General features: G+C 44.1%; 2 protein-coding genes, 1 long non-coding RNA gene and 1 pseudogene across 6 annotated transcripts; 2 read left to right on the top strand and 2 right to left on the bottom strand.

The window, feature by feature from the left end:
• Nucleotides 1-3,443: 3,443 nt before the first annotated feature.
• On the bottom strand, nt 3,444-6,085 carry LOC120430818 (uncharacterized; annotated as a pseudogene).
• Nucleotides 6,086-8,360: 2,275 nt separating this feature from the next.
• LOC120431937 (60S ribosomal export protein NMD3-like) lies at nt 8,361-10,573 on the top strand (the record flags this gene model as incomplete). Its single annotated transcript, XM_052711563.1, is given in 1 exon segment — nt 8,361-10,573. A coding segment is annotated over 1 exon segment (615 nt), but the record flags the coding sequence as incomplete, so codon positions are not given.
• A 3,797-nt stretch (nt 10,574-14,370) lies between these two features.
• Nucleotides 14,371-14,745, top strand: LOC120430821 (uncharacterized). Its single transcript, XM_039595941.1, has one exon. It carries the CDS (start codon nt 14,371-14,373, stop codon nt 14,743-14,745), a length of 375 nt encoding a protein of 124 aa, XP_039451875.1.
• Nucleotides 14,746-17,077: 2,332 nt separating this feature from the next.
• Nucleotides 17,078-21,258, bottom strand: LOC128093791 (uncharacterized). 4 transcript variants are annotated; one of them, XR_008212756.1, is made up of 3 exons: nt 19,232-21,258; nt 18,279-19,153; nt 17,078-18,216 (listed from the first exon to the last, which is right to left on the bottom strand). It is a non-coding gene; the product is annotated as an uncharacterized LOC128093791 (long non-coding RNA). The 4 variants fall into 4 exon arrangements; XR_008212754.1 differs by having other exon boundaries at nt 18,279-18,625; nt 18,698-21,258; XR_008212755.1 differs by having other exon boundaries at nt 17,078-17,823; nt 17,878-18,216; nt 18,279-21,258.
• Nucleotides 21,259-21,298: the final 40 nt, after the last annotated feature.

Consider the following 21,298-nt stretch of genomic DNA (forward strand, 5'->3'; position numbering starts at 1 on the left):
ACATTCTGGGGAATGGTTTTCTGGGGAACGGTTCATTCTGGGGAATGGATTTCTGGGGAATGGTATTCGGGGGAATGGTTTTCTGGGGAACGTGACACAATCATTTTGTTTGTTTTTGCTAATGCTCCAAGCGTTGCATTGAAGTCGATTTACATCCAGTTTTTGGACAAGTACGAAAAAGTTAATTTACATGGCGAGGAGAAGGATTCGACGGAAGAGGAGGACGACGAGAAGCGACATAATCGGAGGTGGTCAGCGCGGATGTTGCACTCGGCTTCGACAGAAGTTGGAACGAGATCTGAAGAATCTGATCAAAAACATCTTCCCAGAATACCGAAGAAGTCACTCGTGAGTATTGAGAACGTGTTCAGTGTCTAGCCAACTTCACTTATTTTCAAACTCTTTCAAGAACTACCCCGTGAACTACCCGCTCGCAAACGATCACCTCGCGATGGCGCAGCTTCGGTCGAATGAACTTGGACGGCGAGCATAGCATAGCATAACGGGTCTGCACCACGCTGTAGGGGGTGCCACAATGGTCAATTCAATATTCTTAGACAATTTGATTGCTGCCCGGTACAACCAAGAATATCTAAGAACGAAAATTTCCACACTGTGCTCCAAGGCTACGCCCATACAGTCCCGTGGGGATTTGGGAGGGGATGTTTTTGTTGTTGACTAGTGGCAAAAGTGCAGGGAACCCATGCGACTTTTAAAAGTGAACGGAATATTATTGGGAGGTTTGGAATGGGGGTTAGGGGAATTTCAACGGGCCGATGAAAATGGTTGAATGCGTAATGTATTAAATGATTTGAATGTTTGTAAGTGTAAATGTGAGTCTGTAGTGTATTATCTAATAAGCATATAGTTTTGTAATAATGATAAATAATAAATATAATAAATATAGTAAATAGAATAAATATAATAAATACAATCAAGATGATTCCAGGAAGCTGTGAAAAAACAGTAATTTAAAATAAAAATGCTCCAGATGGTTCCCATGCTGTTTTAGAAAGTTTCGTTAATTTAAGCAATTTGATCAAATATGGTATGTGGAGATGGTATGTTACAGGAAAGGAATAGGATAAGGAATAATATGAACAATTAAATAAATCATATAGTGAGTAGATAAATTTACATGTAGATATTAAATTTAAAATAATTCCTGGAAGCGGTAAAATTTCAAATAATTTAAAAACTAATACTCCATATGGAAACACAAATAAAACAACAGAGACACAAGAATCCTAACACGTGGCTTCGCACCTTCCACAGAATTTTACATGAACACGATCACGAATACAGCACAAAAAGAACGCCACAAAAATCCATCTTCCCGGCGCTGCTGCTCACACGATTCTGACGCGCAATAATATTCATTAGCACAATGACCCCCCTCACCAAATGCATGACTTGAACATGAACACGATCACGAATACATCACAAAAAGAACGCCACAAAAATCCATCTTCCCGGCGCTGCTGCTCACACGATACTAACGCGCAATATTATTCATTAGCACAATGACCCCCCTCACCGCATGCATGACTTTAACATGAACACGATCACGAATACAGCACAAAAAGAACACCACAAAAATCCATCTTCCCGGCGCTGCTGCTCACACGATACTCGGCCGAATGAACTTGGACGGCGAGCCTGCAGAATTTGTGCCATTATCGAAGGAGGACGAAGTGATCGAAATCAAATCCTCATCAGCCCAGTCCGGGAACCTCTCAGGCACATTACTTCCCAGCCGGGAAAAGTCGACTACCCTTCCCGAATCCACCAACGGCCGTCTCCTTCAAGCCTGCCATGATGAAGGCCGACAACATGACCTCCCTGTTCCCTACATCGCTGACACGTTCTAAAATGAAGGCTGCGATGAGACTGCGCAACGAAACGGCCATCCGGATCCGGCTCTGCCTGGGGTATTCGGACGTGACCGCTAGGATCGATACAGCTTGGACTCGGAAGTTGGCCAACCCGAAGCATTAAATATAAAAAAAAATGTTTTGTTTTTGAATCATACTGTTTAAATTTTAAGATGGTGAAATAAAATCCAGCACATTTTTATAAAAATGATACTGTAGTATTAAATGTTGTTTATTCTTGTCATAAAAGTTTTATTTTTATATTAAAAGTAAAAAACTTTTACTGATACAACGATTTTGTTCCATAAATGCATGGTAGTATCAAAAACTTTCCAACTTTTAAATTAAAATTTTTCAGCTTTCTACGAATATTCACCAACGCGAACTTTTAATCCAACGAACGATCTTTTTAAATTCAGAGTATTTTTTCTTTGTGTGCAGAGTAATCTAGAGGGAACAGTCCGAACAAAAGTCATCAAATCTTATGGCTGCGTTACGAGTTTACCCTTTGGAATCGTAGCGGCGTTATGGGTTTCGCGTTGAAAATTTTCATCATAGTAAACTCATGCTTTTTTTCGATTTATTTGTTTTGACAACTGCTGGTCATCTGTTCAAAGTTTCTTTAGAACTTTAAACAGCAGGAAACTTCTAGCAAATGTTAGAATACGACCACATTAAGTGAAGTTTTTCAAATTTGACCTTTGAATCAGTTGGATCCGTAATTCCAATGGTCCAAATTGATCCTCCCCAGAACGTTGAAGTTCACAACCAAAATAGCCGACTGAAATTGTGCTGGGACCTAGGGAGGTGCCACTTAATGTTTTCGGAGCGGATTTGGATCGGCTCCAGAACATTCAGACCCGATCCAACTTTTTAACCAAATATGGGTAACTTTTTTGAGAGTGCAGATTTTGACGTTTTGAAACTTCAAGCTGTTTGTTTATGTCTTGTTTCCATTTATCAAACGTGGTCGCGGAGAAAAGGATGATTTTGTGGTGGCCGATTCCGAACGTTATTAGGTCCGCGGAGTGATGCGGAAACATAGTAGGAATTCGCACGGCCCAATCTACGCGGAGTTGCTGGCGATAATTACGGATAAGCCTGCGTAAATTGATATGGTTCCGGAGGAGGTATTTCTATGCCAGCTGCTCGAGGGAATGATTCCCACTTTGGTTTGATCTCGGTAGCGGTGTCCCCTCCAGGGCACTTCCGGAATCTACAGTGAGCAAGCACCGAAGGAAGCGGGAGCACTGAGTGGAAAGTTTGAAGGAGAGGCAGGTCTCGGCAAAGCAAAGTCGAGTCTGATTAAGCAGAAAGCGGAAACGCATCCTGTAGGAAGGAATGTCCGCGGAGGATCCATTCCGTTTCCCCGTGCTTGGAATGAATCAAAACTGTTGGCGACATTGAAGCAATCACTTGAATCAACGAATGATTCACGTAAAATGTTGACTATTGAGAAGGAGCTGATGGACCTTTTGCCACGGGCTGAGGGATACTTTGGCTGTATCCAGTTGAAAGTTGGCCTCTCGAAAGCCATCAACAAATAATTAAACCTTACCTTCTTTCATGATGAACTCTTTCCCTTTCCAGAGCTGTCGTTTATTCACCAGCGAGCGAGGCCATTATGCGCGAACTGCAGCAAGAGTTTGTGTTAATCACATGGCTTTTTACCTCTTCGCGGCGGTTGCTACCCGGGACCAGCAAGGAGCGGCGGCAGCGAATGGCGGAAATTACCACCATCAACCCCAGCAAAATCTCCACTGAACGTACCTTCGATGCAACCTCCAGCGCCTCCCGTGGACAAGCCAAAAAACGGTCGCAAGAAGGAAAAAGATCCACAAGAACTGCTGCAACAGCAAACCGCACTTCAACAGGGCCATCAACCCCAGCAACAGCAACCCAACCCGGCCCATCAAGGATTCCAGTCGTATTCGGGCATGAAGTCGTGAAAACTATCTGAAAGAGTTCCGAACCAACTCCACAAACGCTTACCCTTACCTGCCATTTAGTCACCGAGGGCTAGCGGCTTCCAATGGGGCAGTCGGTTCAGCTGCTTCCGCCGCTGGTTGGTCAACCCGGCAGCGTCCAATTCGGCTGCTGCCGTCCCAATTGCCCTTTCACCCTACAACCAGTTTCTGTCCCATCCATCTTCCCGCTCGTCCCCGTACCATTTTTGAACCAGCTCGATCAACTGCACCAACGGCCTGGGCTCTCGGAATGCACAAGACGCCGTACGACACGATGAACCGATCGCAGTGAATTTAACAGCAGCAGGACGTTGCCACGCTTGGTAAGAGCGGTGGTGACAGCATGGCCTTGGCGACGACAACGACCACAGCAGATGAATCCAACAGTGAACAACCACCTCCTCCGACGAGGGAGTTCACTGGTGGTGTCGGCGGCGTGGGCGTAGGTTTCGTTACTCGTGACGCGGAACGGACCTGTTGTTTGGGGCGCTCTGCAGAACCGTCACGAGAGCTACTAAGGGGGGAAGCGGGCAACGGTGAGAGCAAACCGATCAGGCCAATTAAAAGTGTGTACTTAGTGTAAAATTTGTAATGCTAGGTTTTGAAACGTTTTTTTTTTGTTTAGCCTTTAAAATATCAACACATTATAATTTTCATCTTACTGAAAAATAACTGTATGAAATGCGAACTCAATAAAACTGCAATCTTCTCGTCCCAGAGCGGGAACTTGTAGGCGTACGTGATCTTCTCGTTGATGCCGATCGGCTGCTTCGAGAAGATCACAATCTTTTTTTTCCGACTCGGTCATGATGACATTGGCGTAGCAGTTGGGCTGTGGAAGGGAAGAGCATTGAAAAGGATTAAAAAGGATTGGTCGCGTCGATGATGGTCTACATGTCGATCCGGAACAGGTACGAGCTGTCGATGCCGATCGCTTCTACTTGGTCTTGCGCAGTTCCGTCACCAACGGGCGCACCATCTGGCCCACGTACTCGACGGCCATATCGTCGGCAGCGATCGGTTCCATCGCAAAAAGGCCCTAGTCGTGGTTTGCCGATTTGGCAAACTTGAGCTGTTTTTTGCAGAACTTGAGCAGCTTGGACTCGGCGCTGGCGCCGAACATCGTCAACAGGCGGCGATCGGGCTTCCCGCGAAAGATCCTGCATCTTGGTGACGGCCTTTACAGTTTCGATGTTCTTCAGGTGGTTCTCGGCTGCCGTAAAGCGCAGATGGAGGTACTTGTATTTGGCTTTTTCTCACGGGTCTACGTTGTAGAAGCCTTGCATTCGCGCCGACCCCGTCGAGTACTGCTTGATGTCCCAAACGGTTTCCTTGTCATTTTTGCGCTTTTTCGGTCACTGTGGCAGGAAACCTCGATACGTTGTGCAGTTGCGTATGGCCAGTAATTGTGGCGAATGTACTGATTGTCTTCGGCGTCAATCCCGCGCGTTAGGGAATTGTACAGGATGGACATCTGTGTCCGGATTCCCGCTCGTGGTACTTTAGCACGGGCATGAAGCTGCTGCTGCAAAAAAGTGGCTGCCGCGGCAGCAAAGGTTTGTAGAGTAGCTGCTGCCGCCGCAGCCGCTTTGTCCTGCTTGCGGGCGTTCGGGTCTTTCAGGTCTTCTACAGATCGCTGGGCGGGGACGACTGGCGCGACCTCGGTCGCAGTCGGCTGCTGCTGCTGCTGAACCTCCATGCTGGGTGGCCGTTTCGGACAGATCGAACGCGATCTGGTACCTACCATCACCCTTGATTGTCGAGCAGTTCGACGACGGCCAGCGGGTTGCACAGCAAATGCTTTTAATTTCAATGGATACTGATCAAAGGGGTCGTCCATGAAATATTTCACAATATTTAAGGCCCCACCCACCCTTAAACCCCCCCCCCCCCCTCTCCCCTCATCACCACAGTATTTTTAGTATGAGGCGTCATCCATCAAGTATGGCACACTAAAATCATCAAAAATTACCCCCCTCCCCCCTATGCCACAAATAGTCACGCTGACTACGCCTCCCCCCCCCCCCTTGAAAAGTACGACACGTTTTGTACCCTAATCTTGTTTTTTTGTACATTTTTTATTTTTTATTCTGAGTTCAATTTAATAGCTTATCATTTTTATAGGATACGTTTTTAATTCTTGTTATTGTTGAAATCACGATTGATGATTCAAGTAAGTAATGACTAATGATTTAAGTGTATAATATCTATCATTAACAACTGTTTCTTAATGCCTTTTATCATGTTTGATTTATGAGTTAAGTTTATTAAACATCGAATAACTTTTTTTTTGTAAATATTTTACACCCTTGGTGTAGGGGTAAGCGTGGTTGCCTCTCATCCAGTTGGCCTGGGTTCGATCCCAGATGGTCCCGGTGGCATATTTTGAGACGAGATTTGTCTGATCACGCCTTCCGTCGGACGGGGAAGTAAATGTTGGTCCCGGTCTAACCTAGAGGTTATGTCGTTAGCTCAGTCCAGGTGTAGGAGTCATCTTCCTGGGTCCTGTCTCGGTGGAGTCGCTTGTAGGCAGTTGGACTAATAATCCAAAGGTCGCCAGTTCGAATCCCGGGGTGGATGGAAGCTAAGGTGTAAAAAGAGGTTTGCAATTGCCTCAACAATCAAGCCTTCGGATACCTAGTTTTGAGTAGGAATCTCGCAATCGACAACGTCAAGGCAATGCTGTAGAGCGAACAATTTTATTTATTTAAGCCTGAGTTTTCAAATGTGTTTTTTTTTATAATGCATTTGTTGTACCTTATCCAGTAAAAACACAATGAACTTATTTTGCAGTATGCCGAGAATCGCACTACCTAACACTCGTCAGCCAAATCAACCGTAAATTTCGATTTTTTCTGCTAATCGGTTGTGCTGAAATTAGTCGAGCTAGGCATATGGGTCATTCCTTCCCAAGTGACCACGCGTCCAACATCGACCTTCACCAAATCTGCTCATATTTGGCATGGGGGTTGTTTTTGCCCCAAAAACAAAGAATCCAAAGTTTGGTGACATTTGGTCCACCCCCGCGCAAGTGGCACCCCCCTCTTTTTCTGAGATTTTTGAAAAACCTCATTTTTAAAATGCATTTTGCTAAGAGAAAAGTTTACAAAAAGTGAACTTTTGGGTATGCATATTTGAAGATTTTTTGACGTAGAATCGAATGGCATACTCAAAATTTACGTACCGTGTTGCAAGATATGAAAATGTTGCGCTTAAAGTTTTAAAATGTATTTTTAACCCTTTGGACGAGCACTTACGGGAAAACTGACAATTGCATTCGATTGCTGAGAGTTTTTTACATTAAATTCAATCAAAACCTCAGGGTAAAATGAATATTTCTTGAGATATCACATTTTTAAGTTGGAATGCTCTGTATTGCACAGCAAATGTTTTACTCAACCATCAATTTTCAACAGTACATTGCGTGAGAGCATAGTAGGCTTTGAAATTTGAATATTCTTTTTTTCAATTTCTTAACGAAAGCAAGTGAATGTCCCAAAATTGGGGGGAGGTGTCCACGTGCTTCCATCCCGCCAGTCCATATGTATGGCATTAGTGTTGTGTTCACTGTATTTGATATTTTGTGAACCACACCGTATGCTGTACTCGACAGATATGGACTGGTTCCCGGCTGGGCTGATGGGTCTCGCAGCTGGCTAGTTGAACGTACCTGTTCCCAGTAAGAAATACGGGGCCGATCGGGTCTGATCGTAAGAGCGACGATCAGGCCTACAGGGGTCTATCTATCTATCTATCTATCAGGCCGATGCGGGTCTGATTTTGAGACACGCATCAGACCCGAATCAAGAGGGCTTTTGTTAATTGGATTGCGGTTAACCGCGGTGGATTTTCTTGAAATACTTCATGCGACGCGCGGGTGTCGCATGACACATTTCAGAATATTTCAAATGAAACATTTCTCTGCTGAAATTCCACCAAAACATTGACCAGGCTCACCACACAAAAAGCTTGGTGCAGCGACTCACCAAAGCGGTAGATTTTGAATTTTGACAGTTGTTTGTTTTTATTTTTCGTCGGTGTTCGAGTGCACCAAAGTTTTGTGTTAATGATTTTCATTGAAAAGGACAAGGAAAATGGTGTTTATTTTAAACTGCTCCCACCGGGTATATTTTCTAATAGGAGCGAACTCATGCTTGGCTTCAGCCTTCTGATGACGAATAAACTCAATGCGATGGTTGGTGCTGGAAAACAATCTAAAAGTGAATGCAGTATTTAATGTTAATAGAGGAATGTTTTTCTTTCAGTTTGTGCTACGAGTGTGGAAATCGTGTAAAGCGATTGTGTTCTTCTGCCGGAACTGCGAGCGTTTCCTGATTCCTCCGAGCGAGTGGGACCAGTGCAGTCTGGAGACGAAGGAACTTCTGTCGGTTTATCTGAAGCGGTTCTAACGGTTGAAAGAGGTGAAGCTTGTGGATGTGTGGTTTATCTGGACGGAACCGCATTCGAAGTGTATTAAGCAAGTAAAGCTGACCGTGCACGGCGAGGTCATGGATGAAAAAGTTCGCCCGCCGGGGCCGTGAAAGCGTCCGAACTGGGCATCAACGAGAACACGATCCACACCCGGTCCCACCTGGGTCACTTCTTCAAAGTGGGGGATTCCGAACTCGGGTACGACCTGGCCTAGGCCAACATCAACAACGGCAACTTTTAGAAACTCAAGCAGGACGCGATTCCGGAGCTGCTGCTGTTCAAAAATTACTACGACAAATCCCAGCGCAGACAGTCCCGCAACTGGAAGCTCAAGCACCTCACCGAGGAGGACGCGTTGGACACGGACATTAAGGAGGACTGCAACGAGTTCCTCGAGGACCTCGAGGAGGATCCAGAAATGCGACAGAACGTCGACATCTTCAAGGACGCCGCCAGGCAGCAGTCTATGCCGGTGGACGTCAACGATATGGCCGACCCGTCGGTGCCGCGCATCACCCTGGAGGAGTTGCTCGACGATCTGTTGCTGACCGTCGCCCAATATGGTCAAGCTCTCCGAGATACAGTTAGTGTTAAACAACCACATAGCAAGTTGTCGAACTTGCTTCGTGAGTACATCAAACAGGTTCACAAGGTTCGACTCAGTTTTGACGTCATCAACTACTCGCAGATAACTTTGAGGTGAATTAAATGAAATTTTTCATTTTGTTATTAACGAAAATTAAAAATAAATGAGTGGTCAAAATTAACAATAGCTTTTTTGCGTTCTTTTTTTATATTGAAACAGCAAAAGTACATTCTACTTGGGTTTAGTAACGGGAAACTGGATCGTATATAAGTATAGTCCAGACTCGATTATCGGAAGCCTCGACCAGACATGCATCGTCACTAAGAGCTCTTCTTAACGGCACCCAGCTTGTTCTAGTTGGCATTTACGTTTAAAGTAATGTTATGCTTGAATAATGTGTAGAAAACATTGGTTCATTGGAAAAACCGACTTTAGGTATATTTTCATGTGACTGTGCTCATGCTCTCAAGAAGAACTTCTTAAAAGCTCTTTGAGTGCACTCTAAAAGAAGAGTTAGAGCGGATGCACGTCTGGCCTCGACCAGGGGCCATCAATAATTCACGTGGACACTTTTTTGGAAAATTTCATTTTGAGATTTTTTGTTCTACAAAAAAACCTAATTCTCATGTTTGTTTTTTCTAGAATCTTTCTAGTATTCTTATTTGCATTTATAATGATTTGTTAATGTTTTTATTTTCAGTCTGAGGCTAATTCTACAACCTCTTGCTAATGTGCGGTTTTCTAAATTTTCCGGTCACCTTTTCATTTTTTTTAAATATGCAATTAGTGATTCAAAATATGCATTTAAACTACTTGCTGTAAATCGTAACAAAATGTGTCAGAATCGAGGTCAGAATATAATTTAATTCGACGGTAACATTTCAAAAGGCATCATGTACATTATGACACTTTCTGGGTTATTACATATTCTGAAAGTACTCCTAATAAGCTACCTCTCCACCAAAAATGAGCAAAAGTTACTTCAGTAAAGTCTGTTTAATAATGATTTTAAATAAAGTAACATAAACAAAATCTCTGCCATCAGCAGTCCCTGTTTATATAGCCCTGTCAACCTGTCAAACAAAAGACTACATGAACCTCGTGACGAAAAAAAATCATCATGAAAAAAGCGCCATGTACATTCGGCGAAGAAAAACGAATCATAACAAAGCGCTCCCTCCAATGCCAGCAGGGTGATATAGACGTTGGTGATTTCAAAAGGAGTTATGTTTGTTTTTCTTAAATAAAACGACGGAAATAATGTTTTATTGAATTTGGATGATCAAGTATCAATAAAAGCAACGTTTTTCAACGTTTGTTATCATTAGAACATCTTCTTTTCCTTTTTATATTAAAATGGGAATTGAAAATGGATGCTCAACATTCAAATGCGTTTTTCTCAAAACGCATGGTTTGTACATGATGCTTTTTGAAATGTTGGCGTCGAATTTTTCACAAGTTAAAAAATGCACTTGCACGGGGTCATGGCACAAGGAGGGATACCCATCATACGTAAGAAGTTTGTAGATTTTATTGTTTTCTGCTTTGATTGTTTTGTTTTGGTTATGTTTTCTATTTCTCGTTTTTTTTGTTTCCAGTTTTTTGTTTTTAAATTTTCTGTTTTTTGTTTAAATTTTTCTGTTTTTTTTTTTGTTTTCTTTCTACTGTACTTTATTGTTTTCTGTTTTGGTTTTTGCTTATTATGTTTCCTTTCTCGTTTTTTTGTTTCCTGTATTTTAATTTCAATTTTTTGTTTTCTTTTTTTGTTTTCATGTTTCTGTTTTTTTGTTTTCTATTTGTTTTCTTTTTTTCTGTTTTTTTTTCGTTTTCTTTTTACTGTTTTATTATTTTCTGTTTTGGTTTTCGATTTTCATGTTACTTATTTTTTTTCTCGTTTTATTGTTTACTGTTTTATTATTTCAGTTCACTTTTGTTTGTTTTCTTTTTGTTTTAATTTTTCTCTTTGTTTTCTGCTTTTTAATTTTGGTTTTTTTTTTAAATTTATGTTTTATGTTTCATTGCTTTCTTTGTAATTTAGTTTTGTTTTTCTGTTTGCTGTTTTTTTATTTTTGTTTTGTTTTTTTTGTTCTAACTAGTTGATCTGTATCTGTTCTAACCGAAATAAATAAAAAATATCAAAAGATAGAGCAAGAACCTGGCTAAACAGCTGTTCCAATTCGCCACAGATAACGGTAATTATGTAGAAACAGCAAAAAAAAAACTGGGAAGTTTTTGTCCATTTGACATATCGATCAAAGGGATAGGTACAAACAATTAAAAACTACAAAAGAAAGTTTAAAAATAGAAATAGCATGAGCATGAGCATGAGAGATCACCCATGGTTGCCCCTCCGTTGCTGAACAGAACCGTAATATCCTTTCAGCACTACTGATTATAGGCTTCGACGATCTAGTGGTGTTTCCCTTATCAACAGCATGTATGAATGCGCTGAAAAGATAAAACACCATGATTGCTAAAGCTAGATCAGTTGCGAATAGATAACAGTCATTGGCCACCAACGGCGCCCGCCATGTCAGTTTGTAGACCTCGATTTTAAGGGACGGGAATGTTAGTTAGCGCAGGTTGCTACTAGGGCAGCTGATTTACTCTGTGCTTACACCCCACAAGCGCCAGGAACCTGAAAATTTGTTAGTAGGGTAGGGTATTTGGTCAGGATTCACCACAGAAGATGATGATGCGACCCAAAATCATAGTGTTTGTTGAAAGGTATTATGTATTATTCTCAAGGCAAGCAATCGGATGCTGCGGATGAGACATTTCCCGTTTATCTGTTGTTAAATTTTAAATGAAATGGTTTAGTCTTGGACAGCCGGCTGTGGAAAGATAGAACCTAAATCATTTGAAATTAATGAATGAAGGATTGAACAGTGCAATTTTTAACTTGAGATGATTGTGCTAGTTTTAAATGATTGATGTTTAGTAAGATACTGATTAACGTTGCGAACGACGAGTTACACTGTTTATCGAGCTGAAATGGTATGATAGGGTTTTGTTATTGTTGCACACCGACGACGGACGCGAAAAATTTTGCGACCCGACGAAAAGGCATCGCAAATCGAACTCAGAAAATAAAAAAAATAAAATAGAGTTTTTTTTGCAAATCAAAAAGTGAAATTAAAACCACCAAAAAAATTTTACCGTATATCATTATTTTCCAGTGTAGTCCTTTTTCGTACCTACAACTTTTTCGAAGACACCAAATCGATCAAAAAATTCCTTCAAAAGATACATATTTTTGAATTTTAATACTTCATTTTTGTATGGGCAGCTGCCAAATTTGTATGGAAAATTATATGGACAAACTAATGATGCAAAATGGCTTCTTTGGGCGTACCCACGGTTACGACACGACTGTCATCCACATACAAAGCGAGTGAAGTCAAAATCGAACCAAGATCGAACCATGTTTTTAGCGCGTGGCATTTGAAAAGGTCGTATGCGCATCGGACATAAATTACATAAATAAAAACTTTTTTCAGTTTTTTTTCTTAAGAAAGATTTATGTTTAATCTCAAATTTGAACTAGGGGAACAGCATGTAATTCCATCGAGAATGTTGGTATATCAGAACTTTGGTGTTCAGTTACAGCTAGTTTAAAGCATTTCGATTTTAGTTAGTATTTTGAAAGCGTAATTCATTTTAATACAACGGACAGGAAGGATCAAACAAATTAATTTTGTTACGAGGAAACTGCAGCTATTCTTGAGCTATTCAAATAGAATTTTGTTTTATTGATCTAATAAATGTTAAATGTAAAAAAAAATAACGTAATACTTGTAATTATCTCGCATATATATGCAAAACAAAAGTTGAAACCGAGGTAAAAACTAACAAAATAAATAATTTGGGAGAAATGTATGTATTTATTTCATACGACCTTTTCAAAAACCATACGTAAACAATATTGACAGCTCGTAAAATCGCGATAACTCGTGATGTTTATAAGCAAATCCCTTATGTTTATATATCAAAATTTTTGTATTGTACGATCAGTACCTAGCTGGACTCGGTCACTGACAACGACCGGCGGCTCAGTGACCGACGAAATAGGCGGCGGGCCAGATGCGGGCATAAAAATGTCAAAATCTCTTCCCCCCTCACTTCGTCTCACCATCCAGCTGCAGCTTTGTTGACAAACAAACGGAGCACGCAGTCGCATGATGGCGGCATCGAGCCAGAATTAGGGGTGATCATGTGATTAAAAATGAAAGTTTTTTCAAGAAAAATAATATTTTTCCGACCGAATAAAAAAATTGCGAGCATGTTCAAACAATTATTTCTGATGTCGGAGAAGTGATAAAAAAGCAAAATGTTAATCCATAATTTTTCTATAAATTGATTTTTTTCACTCCAACTGGGAACCCCTAGGTCTATCCACGACCGTTTCCAATGACCGTGAGAAGATGCCAGAAAATCCAGCTACGAGCTAAATCCACAATAATTGTCTGCTCTACAACTTTGCAGAACATTGTTACACTCTAAAAAATAACCCTGCAAAGTTAGAAAAACACGAAATTTTCAAATGAAAAATTTTGTTCTAAGCGAAAAAATGACCCTTCTGGGTCAATGTAGATTCGAAAAGTACATTAAATTTCCCATAAAATTACATGTTCCAAAAAATTTTACAGTCGAGTAACGGAAAATGGGAGAATTTTTAAAACTTGTTTAGTGTTTTTTTCGATGAAAAATACGTGTTTTCGGAATTCTGAGTACGTCATCAATAGAGATATCCACGCGCGAGAGTGTGTTAGTTCGTAACAAAATTGACACGCATACATAGGCAAATCGAGTAGAATGATTCGTCTGTCAAAATCAGCTTGTCCTTTGTTATACCACGAGCACGTGGTAAACAGCTGGTTTTTACAGGCGATTGATCTACTCGATTTGCCTATGTATGTGTAAAAATAGTATAAACAAAATCAGCTGCTTGGAATTCAGCCAATCACAATCGATCAAAACCAAAACATTACTTTGAATACAAATACTAACACAGAATCTGGTGTGCGTGAGAGAAACCGTGGAGATCTCTATTCGGGTGTCTAATTATACATAAAAGTCCCTTTGACACCAAATTTCTATCTCATCACCGTTTCAGGCTGCAAATTATTGAAAAACACCTCTTTTTCGCAAGTTCAAAAATGGAAGGGGTCGTACCGCTCCTCCGTCACGAGATATCAAAAAACGGACCTCAGATTCGTGATCAGGGACAAAAGTTACCCCTTAGGACAAAGTTTCACGCAAATCGAAGAGGGGTCGGGGCAACTCAGAAAGTTTAAAAATAGAAATATAATATTTATTTTTTACATTATAAGTTTGAAAAAACTCAACTTTTTCTTGAAAGTTCCTCCGTACCGAATCGCAGAATATCGACCAACTCGCCATTCCCGGGTCGCACACCAAGAGGGTCACAAATCGGAAGATTGTTATTCATTGCCTTGGCTGGTACGATGGGCACGCAAAAATGTTTAAAAATTGTGGTGTCCGCTCGTTCATGGATGACGTCATCGTGTTTGGACCAGACCGGAAATCGCACGCAGCTTCACTCAAGCAGTTGCTCCATCGTCCCAAGGAGCACGGGTTCCACGCCAAGGCCGAGAAGCGCAGTTTTTGCAGCTGCAAATTCGGTACCATCCGCCTCGATCCCGAGAATCTTAAGACGATTGCCGCCATTCCCACACCAACCAGCGTGTTCGAACTGCGAGCGTTCTTAGGCGCGGTGAACTTCTACGGAAGATTCATTCGCAACCTTCACGAGGTACGCCGCTCTATGGATCAGCTGCTCAAGAAGGCCACTAAGTGGCGTTGGACATCCGAGTGCCAGCATGATGCGTTCGAGAAGTTCAAGGTGCTCCAGTCAAGCTGCTAACATACTTCGATCCTAAGCTGCCGATCATCGTTGCAGCGGACGCGTCGAGCACCGGCATCGGGGCCGTCATTCTACATCAGTTCCCTGATGGCTGACTCAAGGCAGTTTATCACGCGTCAAGGTCGCTCACACTCGCTGAGCGTAATTACGGACAACCTGAAAAGGAAGCGCTCGCGTTAGTCTATGCTATAACGAAGTTCTACATGTACCTTCTGGGACGACATCTTACACTGAAGACTGACCACAAGCCGCTTCTGTCCATCTTCCGCTCGAAGAAGGGAAATCCACTGCACACCGCGAATCGACTCCAACGCTGGGCACTTAAGGAAGCACTGCAGACGCTTTTGCAAGTGTACCGCTCGATCCCAATCGGCGACCTCGGTGGCAAGTCTCCGGCGGAAAAGATGTTCGGCCGGCCAGTCCGGACCATCTCTGCTCTCCTCCAGTCGACCAAGGACGCTTCAGCGTTGGGTGGAGAAGGACACATCATTTACCTACTCAGGAAAATATAAAAACGAATTTCAAAATACTCACTGAATCTGGTGGCGCAAACAAAACCCCCGATTGAAAAACAAAACATCAAAATCCAGTTGTCAAACTGACATTTCTGGGGTGCGTTCACAAAGTGCTGCAACAACGGCAGCACTGAACGCACCCACCGCGTGACAAAACATGCTACACGAAAATGTATCCTGAAATGTCAAAATGAAGTATTTCATTTACCGCGGTAGATACCGGTGGATAATAATCAAATTAACAAAAGCCCTAAGGTATTTTGCACCCGAAACGTAAACCTGTCAACCTTGTTCGAACATCGCGAGAGGCCTACGTGCGGGGGTGATGTAAGAACGACGTAATGGTGAAAAATCGGACGCGCATCAACCTGTTTTTTGTGTTCTTCTTCTTCTTTTTCTGTCATCTGTCATTAGATTTGTTTTTATTAAAACAGTCGTTTTTGAATTTCCTTTGTTTATTGTTATAAATTTGCCTGTTATAATGTTAATTAAACTTAAAAATAAGTCTGCACTCCGATTTTCCGATTATTTCCGACATTTTCCACTTGAAAGCCGTTTAAAGGAAGGAGAGAAAAGCTTCAGGCAAATGGGGACCGAATCCGGTCAATCTGGATCGTGCAGCATTTCACCCGCCTTTTTGAGCGCATCGTTGTTCCGGGGACCCTTGCAGGGCCGGGGCCACTTCCGTGCAGCGTTGCTTTCGTCGTCACTTACAAGTTCATGGCCGTCCCAAGTGGCACTTCCGGATAGCAGCGGGGGAAAAGTTCCAGGAACGTGAACCGGTTACGATTGATCTGGACCTGGTTCTTTCGTGCAACTTTACTTTGAAGGTTTCGTGAGCACTTGTAGGGCCGTGACCGTCCTTGGAATCTGTTCCATGCTGCGTCGATCCGAGGGTACTTGCAAGGCCTTGGCCGTCACGCGTGAAAATTCCGGATTGCGGCTGGAGTGATTATTTTTAGGAACGTGGACCGCATTTTGAACTAGTACTGGCCACTTTTGAGGGGGAAGAAATCCTAGAACACGGTTCTGAAGATTCTTCCGGGATTCGTGAATCGTGTGGCTGGGTATTGAACTTTTTGGAATGCTCGGGACATTAACTTTTGCGGTCGTATAAACCTGGACACCTGGTCAAACGGCAGCTTTCGGCAAGATTCAGGGGGGAACTTCCGGCAGCTTGGAAGTGACCGTGGGGGATTGCAGGTCCCGTGCTTCTAAAACCGAACTTCTAGTTTGTATAGTTATCAGTGAGCTCAATCGAGTGCACCCGTACGGTCCGCAAACGAACTGCCGTTGTCGTGTTTGCCAGCTTCCGATTCGGAAGCGTTATTTTTATCCGTCATCACTTCCAACGAGGCTCAAGTGACTTGCTCGTTCCTCCGCAGCTTCTACCGAATCCTACAAAAACTCCGACATCAGCCAAACAGGTTCGCTGGGCTTCTGCTCTTTCACCTTCGACGACTCCAGCTTGTCCGATATTTGTCGATTCAACTGCGACGTGGTACGGCCATCACCGCTGTTTATCTTGCCCTAGGACTCCCGGCCACTGCTGCTGAAACAATCGTCCTCCTCGGTGTCATTGCGACGCTTCATGATCTCCCGGGGGGCCATGTCACCGCGGTCACGATCGCCATGATCCATTTAACGGCGCTTCTGACCCGCCGGTTGATCGTACTGCTGCGCAACAGAACGCTTCTGGGCCGGTGGACCATGGTTGCTGACAGCGCTACGATTATTGGTCTGATCTCGACTACCGTAACCAGCTACCCTGCGGTTGACATCCTTGGAGATTATTTCCGGGAGGATTTTGCTCTAGCTTACGCTTCTTGGACCGATCCTCTGTCTTCAACCTTCTTACTTTTCAGCTACTGCTCCAGTTCCTGTAGCTTCCTGGCCGCGGCTTGCTTGGGTTCCATCTTCCTTCGCTGGTCCTCCGTGCGGCACAACTTGAGATGGACCTTGGACGCGACGTAGCCAATCCGTTGCGAGGGCGGCATCGGTAGATGAACGGCCGATTCACTGTCTTGCCGTTCACGTTGCTCTCCACTCGGTCCTGCTCGGGTTCCACTTCGCGACTAAAAGCCATGCGCTTGTCCTCTTCCTGGTGGTGAAGTTGTTGCTGCAGCATCCAGGACGAGATGATAGAACGCTGAACGACTACATGAACGGAGCCGCCACCGCCGAAGAGTCCCGCGGATACCGTCGTGATCCCGGTGCTGGTCTCGCTGCTGCTAATTAGCCAACCTTAGAGGTTGCATTTGTCCGCGAGGGCCGCGATCGCCTACTCGGTATGAACTGAGATATCGCCGGCCCTACCGCCCGAGAAGAAGCTCGATAGCATACTCTTGCATCCGCCTCCGCCACTTTTGTTTCGTATTCCACGATTTTGGCATCAGCGCTCCGAATTGCGGCGGTAACGGAACTTGCTGCTATTGGTGGCCTGGGCCCACTTGGTTGCTGTTTACAGGCGGAACAGGCGGTTTTAACGCCGCGTTTCGGTTGAAAACCAGCGATTTGAACAGCACACATGGCTTCCGCTTCCGAACCACCCGGAACTATTGAGCTGGAAGAGAGAAACATTAGCTTGGGTTGAAAGATTGCAATATCAATGTTCTACCTGTCCTTCAGTGGCACTGATTCCATTGCCACCGACGACACCTACGCCACCTCCGAGGTGGTCTAACTGCGCGCTCCCAGATGTCCCACGTTAATCGCAAGTCTCGGCGCCACCGTGATGCCAACCAGTCAGCAGGAACTGTTCCAGTAGTTCCTCTCTTGCTTTCGGTGTGGCCGGATACTACTGTCTGCGTAACGGAGATATTCTGCGAAACACGACGCCGCGGCGTTCAGAAAACCTCGCTGGAACCACACAGCAGCTTTGGCGGACCCGCCCATGGTGCACTTTATGATGGTCTACTTTGCAGGGTACTTTGTATGAAAGTAATCCGCGCTCACACTTTGAAAAGATTAATTAGAAATTTGAATTTAATTTTATCTAAAGCCAAACAGTTAACTCACCAGAAAACGGGAGTCCGGGGTTGGGATATTTTTTCTTTGCTGTTGCGGAATTGCCTGAATCGTCATTCCGTCGCCCTGTTAAGTCATCGTTCGACCAGCTTCGTGCTGACTTTCGTTTCTGTCCCTGCACTTTCGTTCCAAATGCTTGATCTGGGCGCATAGTGCAGAACCTCACCCATCGTGCCCGTCTTCAAGTCTGATCTTGAGTAGCGTCTTTCCGAGGGCACTTTCTGTGCCATGGTCATCCCACGTAGTAATTCCGGAGATTCGCACAGATCCGTTAGTATTTTCTGAGGGAACATGTTGATCCATAAACGCCCCGCGTGCTGGTTCCAGACGGCATCAGCCTATTTAATGAGAAAAAAAAGTATTACACTGGGATTAGCAAACATAATGTTTTGCTTCAAAAACAAACTCACCAGTTGGAATTATTGTTCGTGACCACGATTGGGTACCCTGAATTGGTCCTCGTTCCGGTTGACCACAAGCAATTTGAACAGCGCCATGTGTTGGAATTCCTGCAGCAGATTCATCTTCGTGGACGGCTCGTTGCACCAAACCCCTCGAACTTGCCCCACACGGCCATGCAGTCATCTGTTGATTTCCTTCAACATGCCATCGATTATTCCTGCGCTGTGCCACTTCCGCAGTGGAGGTGGTGGTCCCGTTATCAATCTTGGAGCTGGACGAGATTCAATCGACCGGAACTTGACCGCTTTACAGTGAAGCCAGCTCCAGGATCGTGGCATTTCTCACGCGTCGGAGATACCGGTCACTTTTCCGGGATAAGTTTTGGCGAACAACTGACCGCCTCAAACGAATCTGTGCCGTTCTCAGCAGGTTGACCACACCGGAACATTTCGCAGGGGGGAATTCTGTGAGATAAATTTCAAAAGGAAATATAAATAAAAATAAACAATTGTGATCATATTATAAAAGATCTTTGAACTTACTATTTCTTGCTGGCCAAGGCTGACCGGTTATCGGACCCATGCTGGAGAAGCGAGACTGTGGCCGCTTGCGTTTGTTCTCCAGGTAGACGTTACGTGCAGTTCGCCGGGTGCAATTTAAAACGATTGCCGTTTTCCGCGTTCTGGTTGTTGATCTCGTGGCTGGATGTGGGTGTGGGTGGGTGGCATGCTCGGCCACATAAATGGAACGCCGGAAGGCATGTTTCTCACTTCTACCGCTAGGTTCGCATAGTTGAAGAGCGATTACCCTCTAGCGGCAGTTAATAGAAACTTCTTTTAAACCATAGATGGCGGCACTGTTGTCGAAAGTGGTTACCGTACTGAACCTAACATTGGAATAATATTATTTTTTAAAATTTAATTTATTTTTGATTATTTCTAATACTTTTATTAAGAATTTAAATTTCTTGCATTATATTATGTAACTACACATAGTTTTTGCTGCTTTAAATTACTATAGCGTTGTTTTCCGGAGTTTATTTAAATAACATAAATATTCCAAAAATAGGTCCTTGATTGTTCTGTTATGTTTATACATATTTGTCAAAAATCAGCTGTTGTTGATGTTTTTATTTTGAATCACGGAAGTTTGTCACCATCAAAAGCGAACGCCGTCGGAATTTGTGAAATCTTTCCGAAGTAACCCATTTCGGAACATGGAACGTTGCCAAATCTGCAACCAGCCAGCTCCGGTCTTCGTCAGCAGCCAAGAAGGGCATCCAAACCATCATCACTTGTGGTGCAGAGGTGCCGCCAACGGACCGTATTCCGCGCCGAATGTGCCAACATGACCGCACCTGTACTGGAAGCCATGCCAGGGGGGCAGCTCTAACTGTTCTGGGCTTGCGAGCAGTGTCGGAAGACGAAGCGGAAGGCAGCCGCACTTGGGAGTTGACGGAAAAACATGACACGATTCGGCAGTTGGCCCAGCGGATGATCGCGACGTTCAACTCAAACTTGACTCCGAGGGGGATTAAGGGGAAGAACGGCTGGAGAGAAGCAACATTACCGGCGGAAATGTGGGAGCAGATTTTCGGAATGCTGACCTGGGGATTCACTTGACATGCAGCCGTCAGGGAGATGTTGTGGACGTAAGTTCTCGGTTGCGGGATCGGTTGGTGGTTCGGTTCCTGAAGCAGTTGTTGGTGGATGGGCGATACAGACCTGCCGTGAAAGAAACAAGCATTGCGGTTGCGTTCTACCGGAAGACGCAAACGTTGAAGAATCTGCAATTTGAGTTTGGCCTGACATGCTAGAATCGGTCGGTAGAATGTTTTGTTTGTATTTAACAATTTCAAATTTAAAATGCTTTTCTATCTTCTCTTCTAGGTTCAGGAACAAATCGCCGAAACGCCGGCTGCCCTGTTCTGAAACACCTCAAAATTAAAGATTTAGATCTCCCCCAGGATAGCCTGCAGCAGCTCCTAGCAAACTCACGCGTGCCCTAATCTAGCCCTCGCCGAGCTGCACAAACTCCAGCAACTCCTGCTAACCCACGTCCGAGCTCCCAAGTCGGAAGAGTCCTTCTGGCCGGCCACGCCTCTAATCCAGCACAGCTTCGCCTCCCTTTGCCACCTGGAGGTCGACCGCGTCAAGCTTGGTGAAATGTGCCCGACCGGACTAACGCTGTTCGGAATTTGCCCGGCCGAATGTTGGAGAAGAGGCGCTGCACTTGTTGCTGGGTCGCAAGTTTGGCCTGCTCGACGAGCTAATCATTGGAGGCTGTGGCCGGATGAGGATCGCAACATGTACGAGCAAACCTCTCTGCAAAAAACCTAGCTCCCGAACTGTGTCACCCTCACCGCCCACGCAAAACAATCCCCTGCACCAGAAGTTCCTTCTGTTGTGGACTCGCGTGCGCCATACCACTGCCGTGCGTCAAACAGTGCCACGAAAATGGATGCCAAACCAACGTCGCCGGTTCGGGAAGAGCACGTCCCAGCGGTCGTGAACATTGCGCACCAGTAATCACTCCAGCTGCTGGTGCTTCCACCGACCTACGATCTCAACCAGCAGGTCCAGACGGTGATTCGTCACTTAAGCACGCAT

This window comes from Culex pipiens, unplaced genomic scaffold (genome assembly GCF_016801865.2).
Source record: "Culex pipiens pallens isolate TS unplaced genomic scaffold, TS_CPP_V2 Cpp_Un0128, whole genome shotgun sequence".
NCBI classification, from domain to species: Eukaryota; Metazoa; Arthropoda; class Insecta; order Diptera; family Culicidae; genus Culex; species Culex pipiens.

Bases quoted from the DNA above. Each gene is read 5' to 3' on its own strand.
- LOC120430821 (XM_039595941.1), top strand. From the start codon at position 14,371: ATGGATGACGTCATCGTGTTTGGACCAGACCGGAAATCGCACGCAGCT.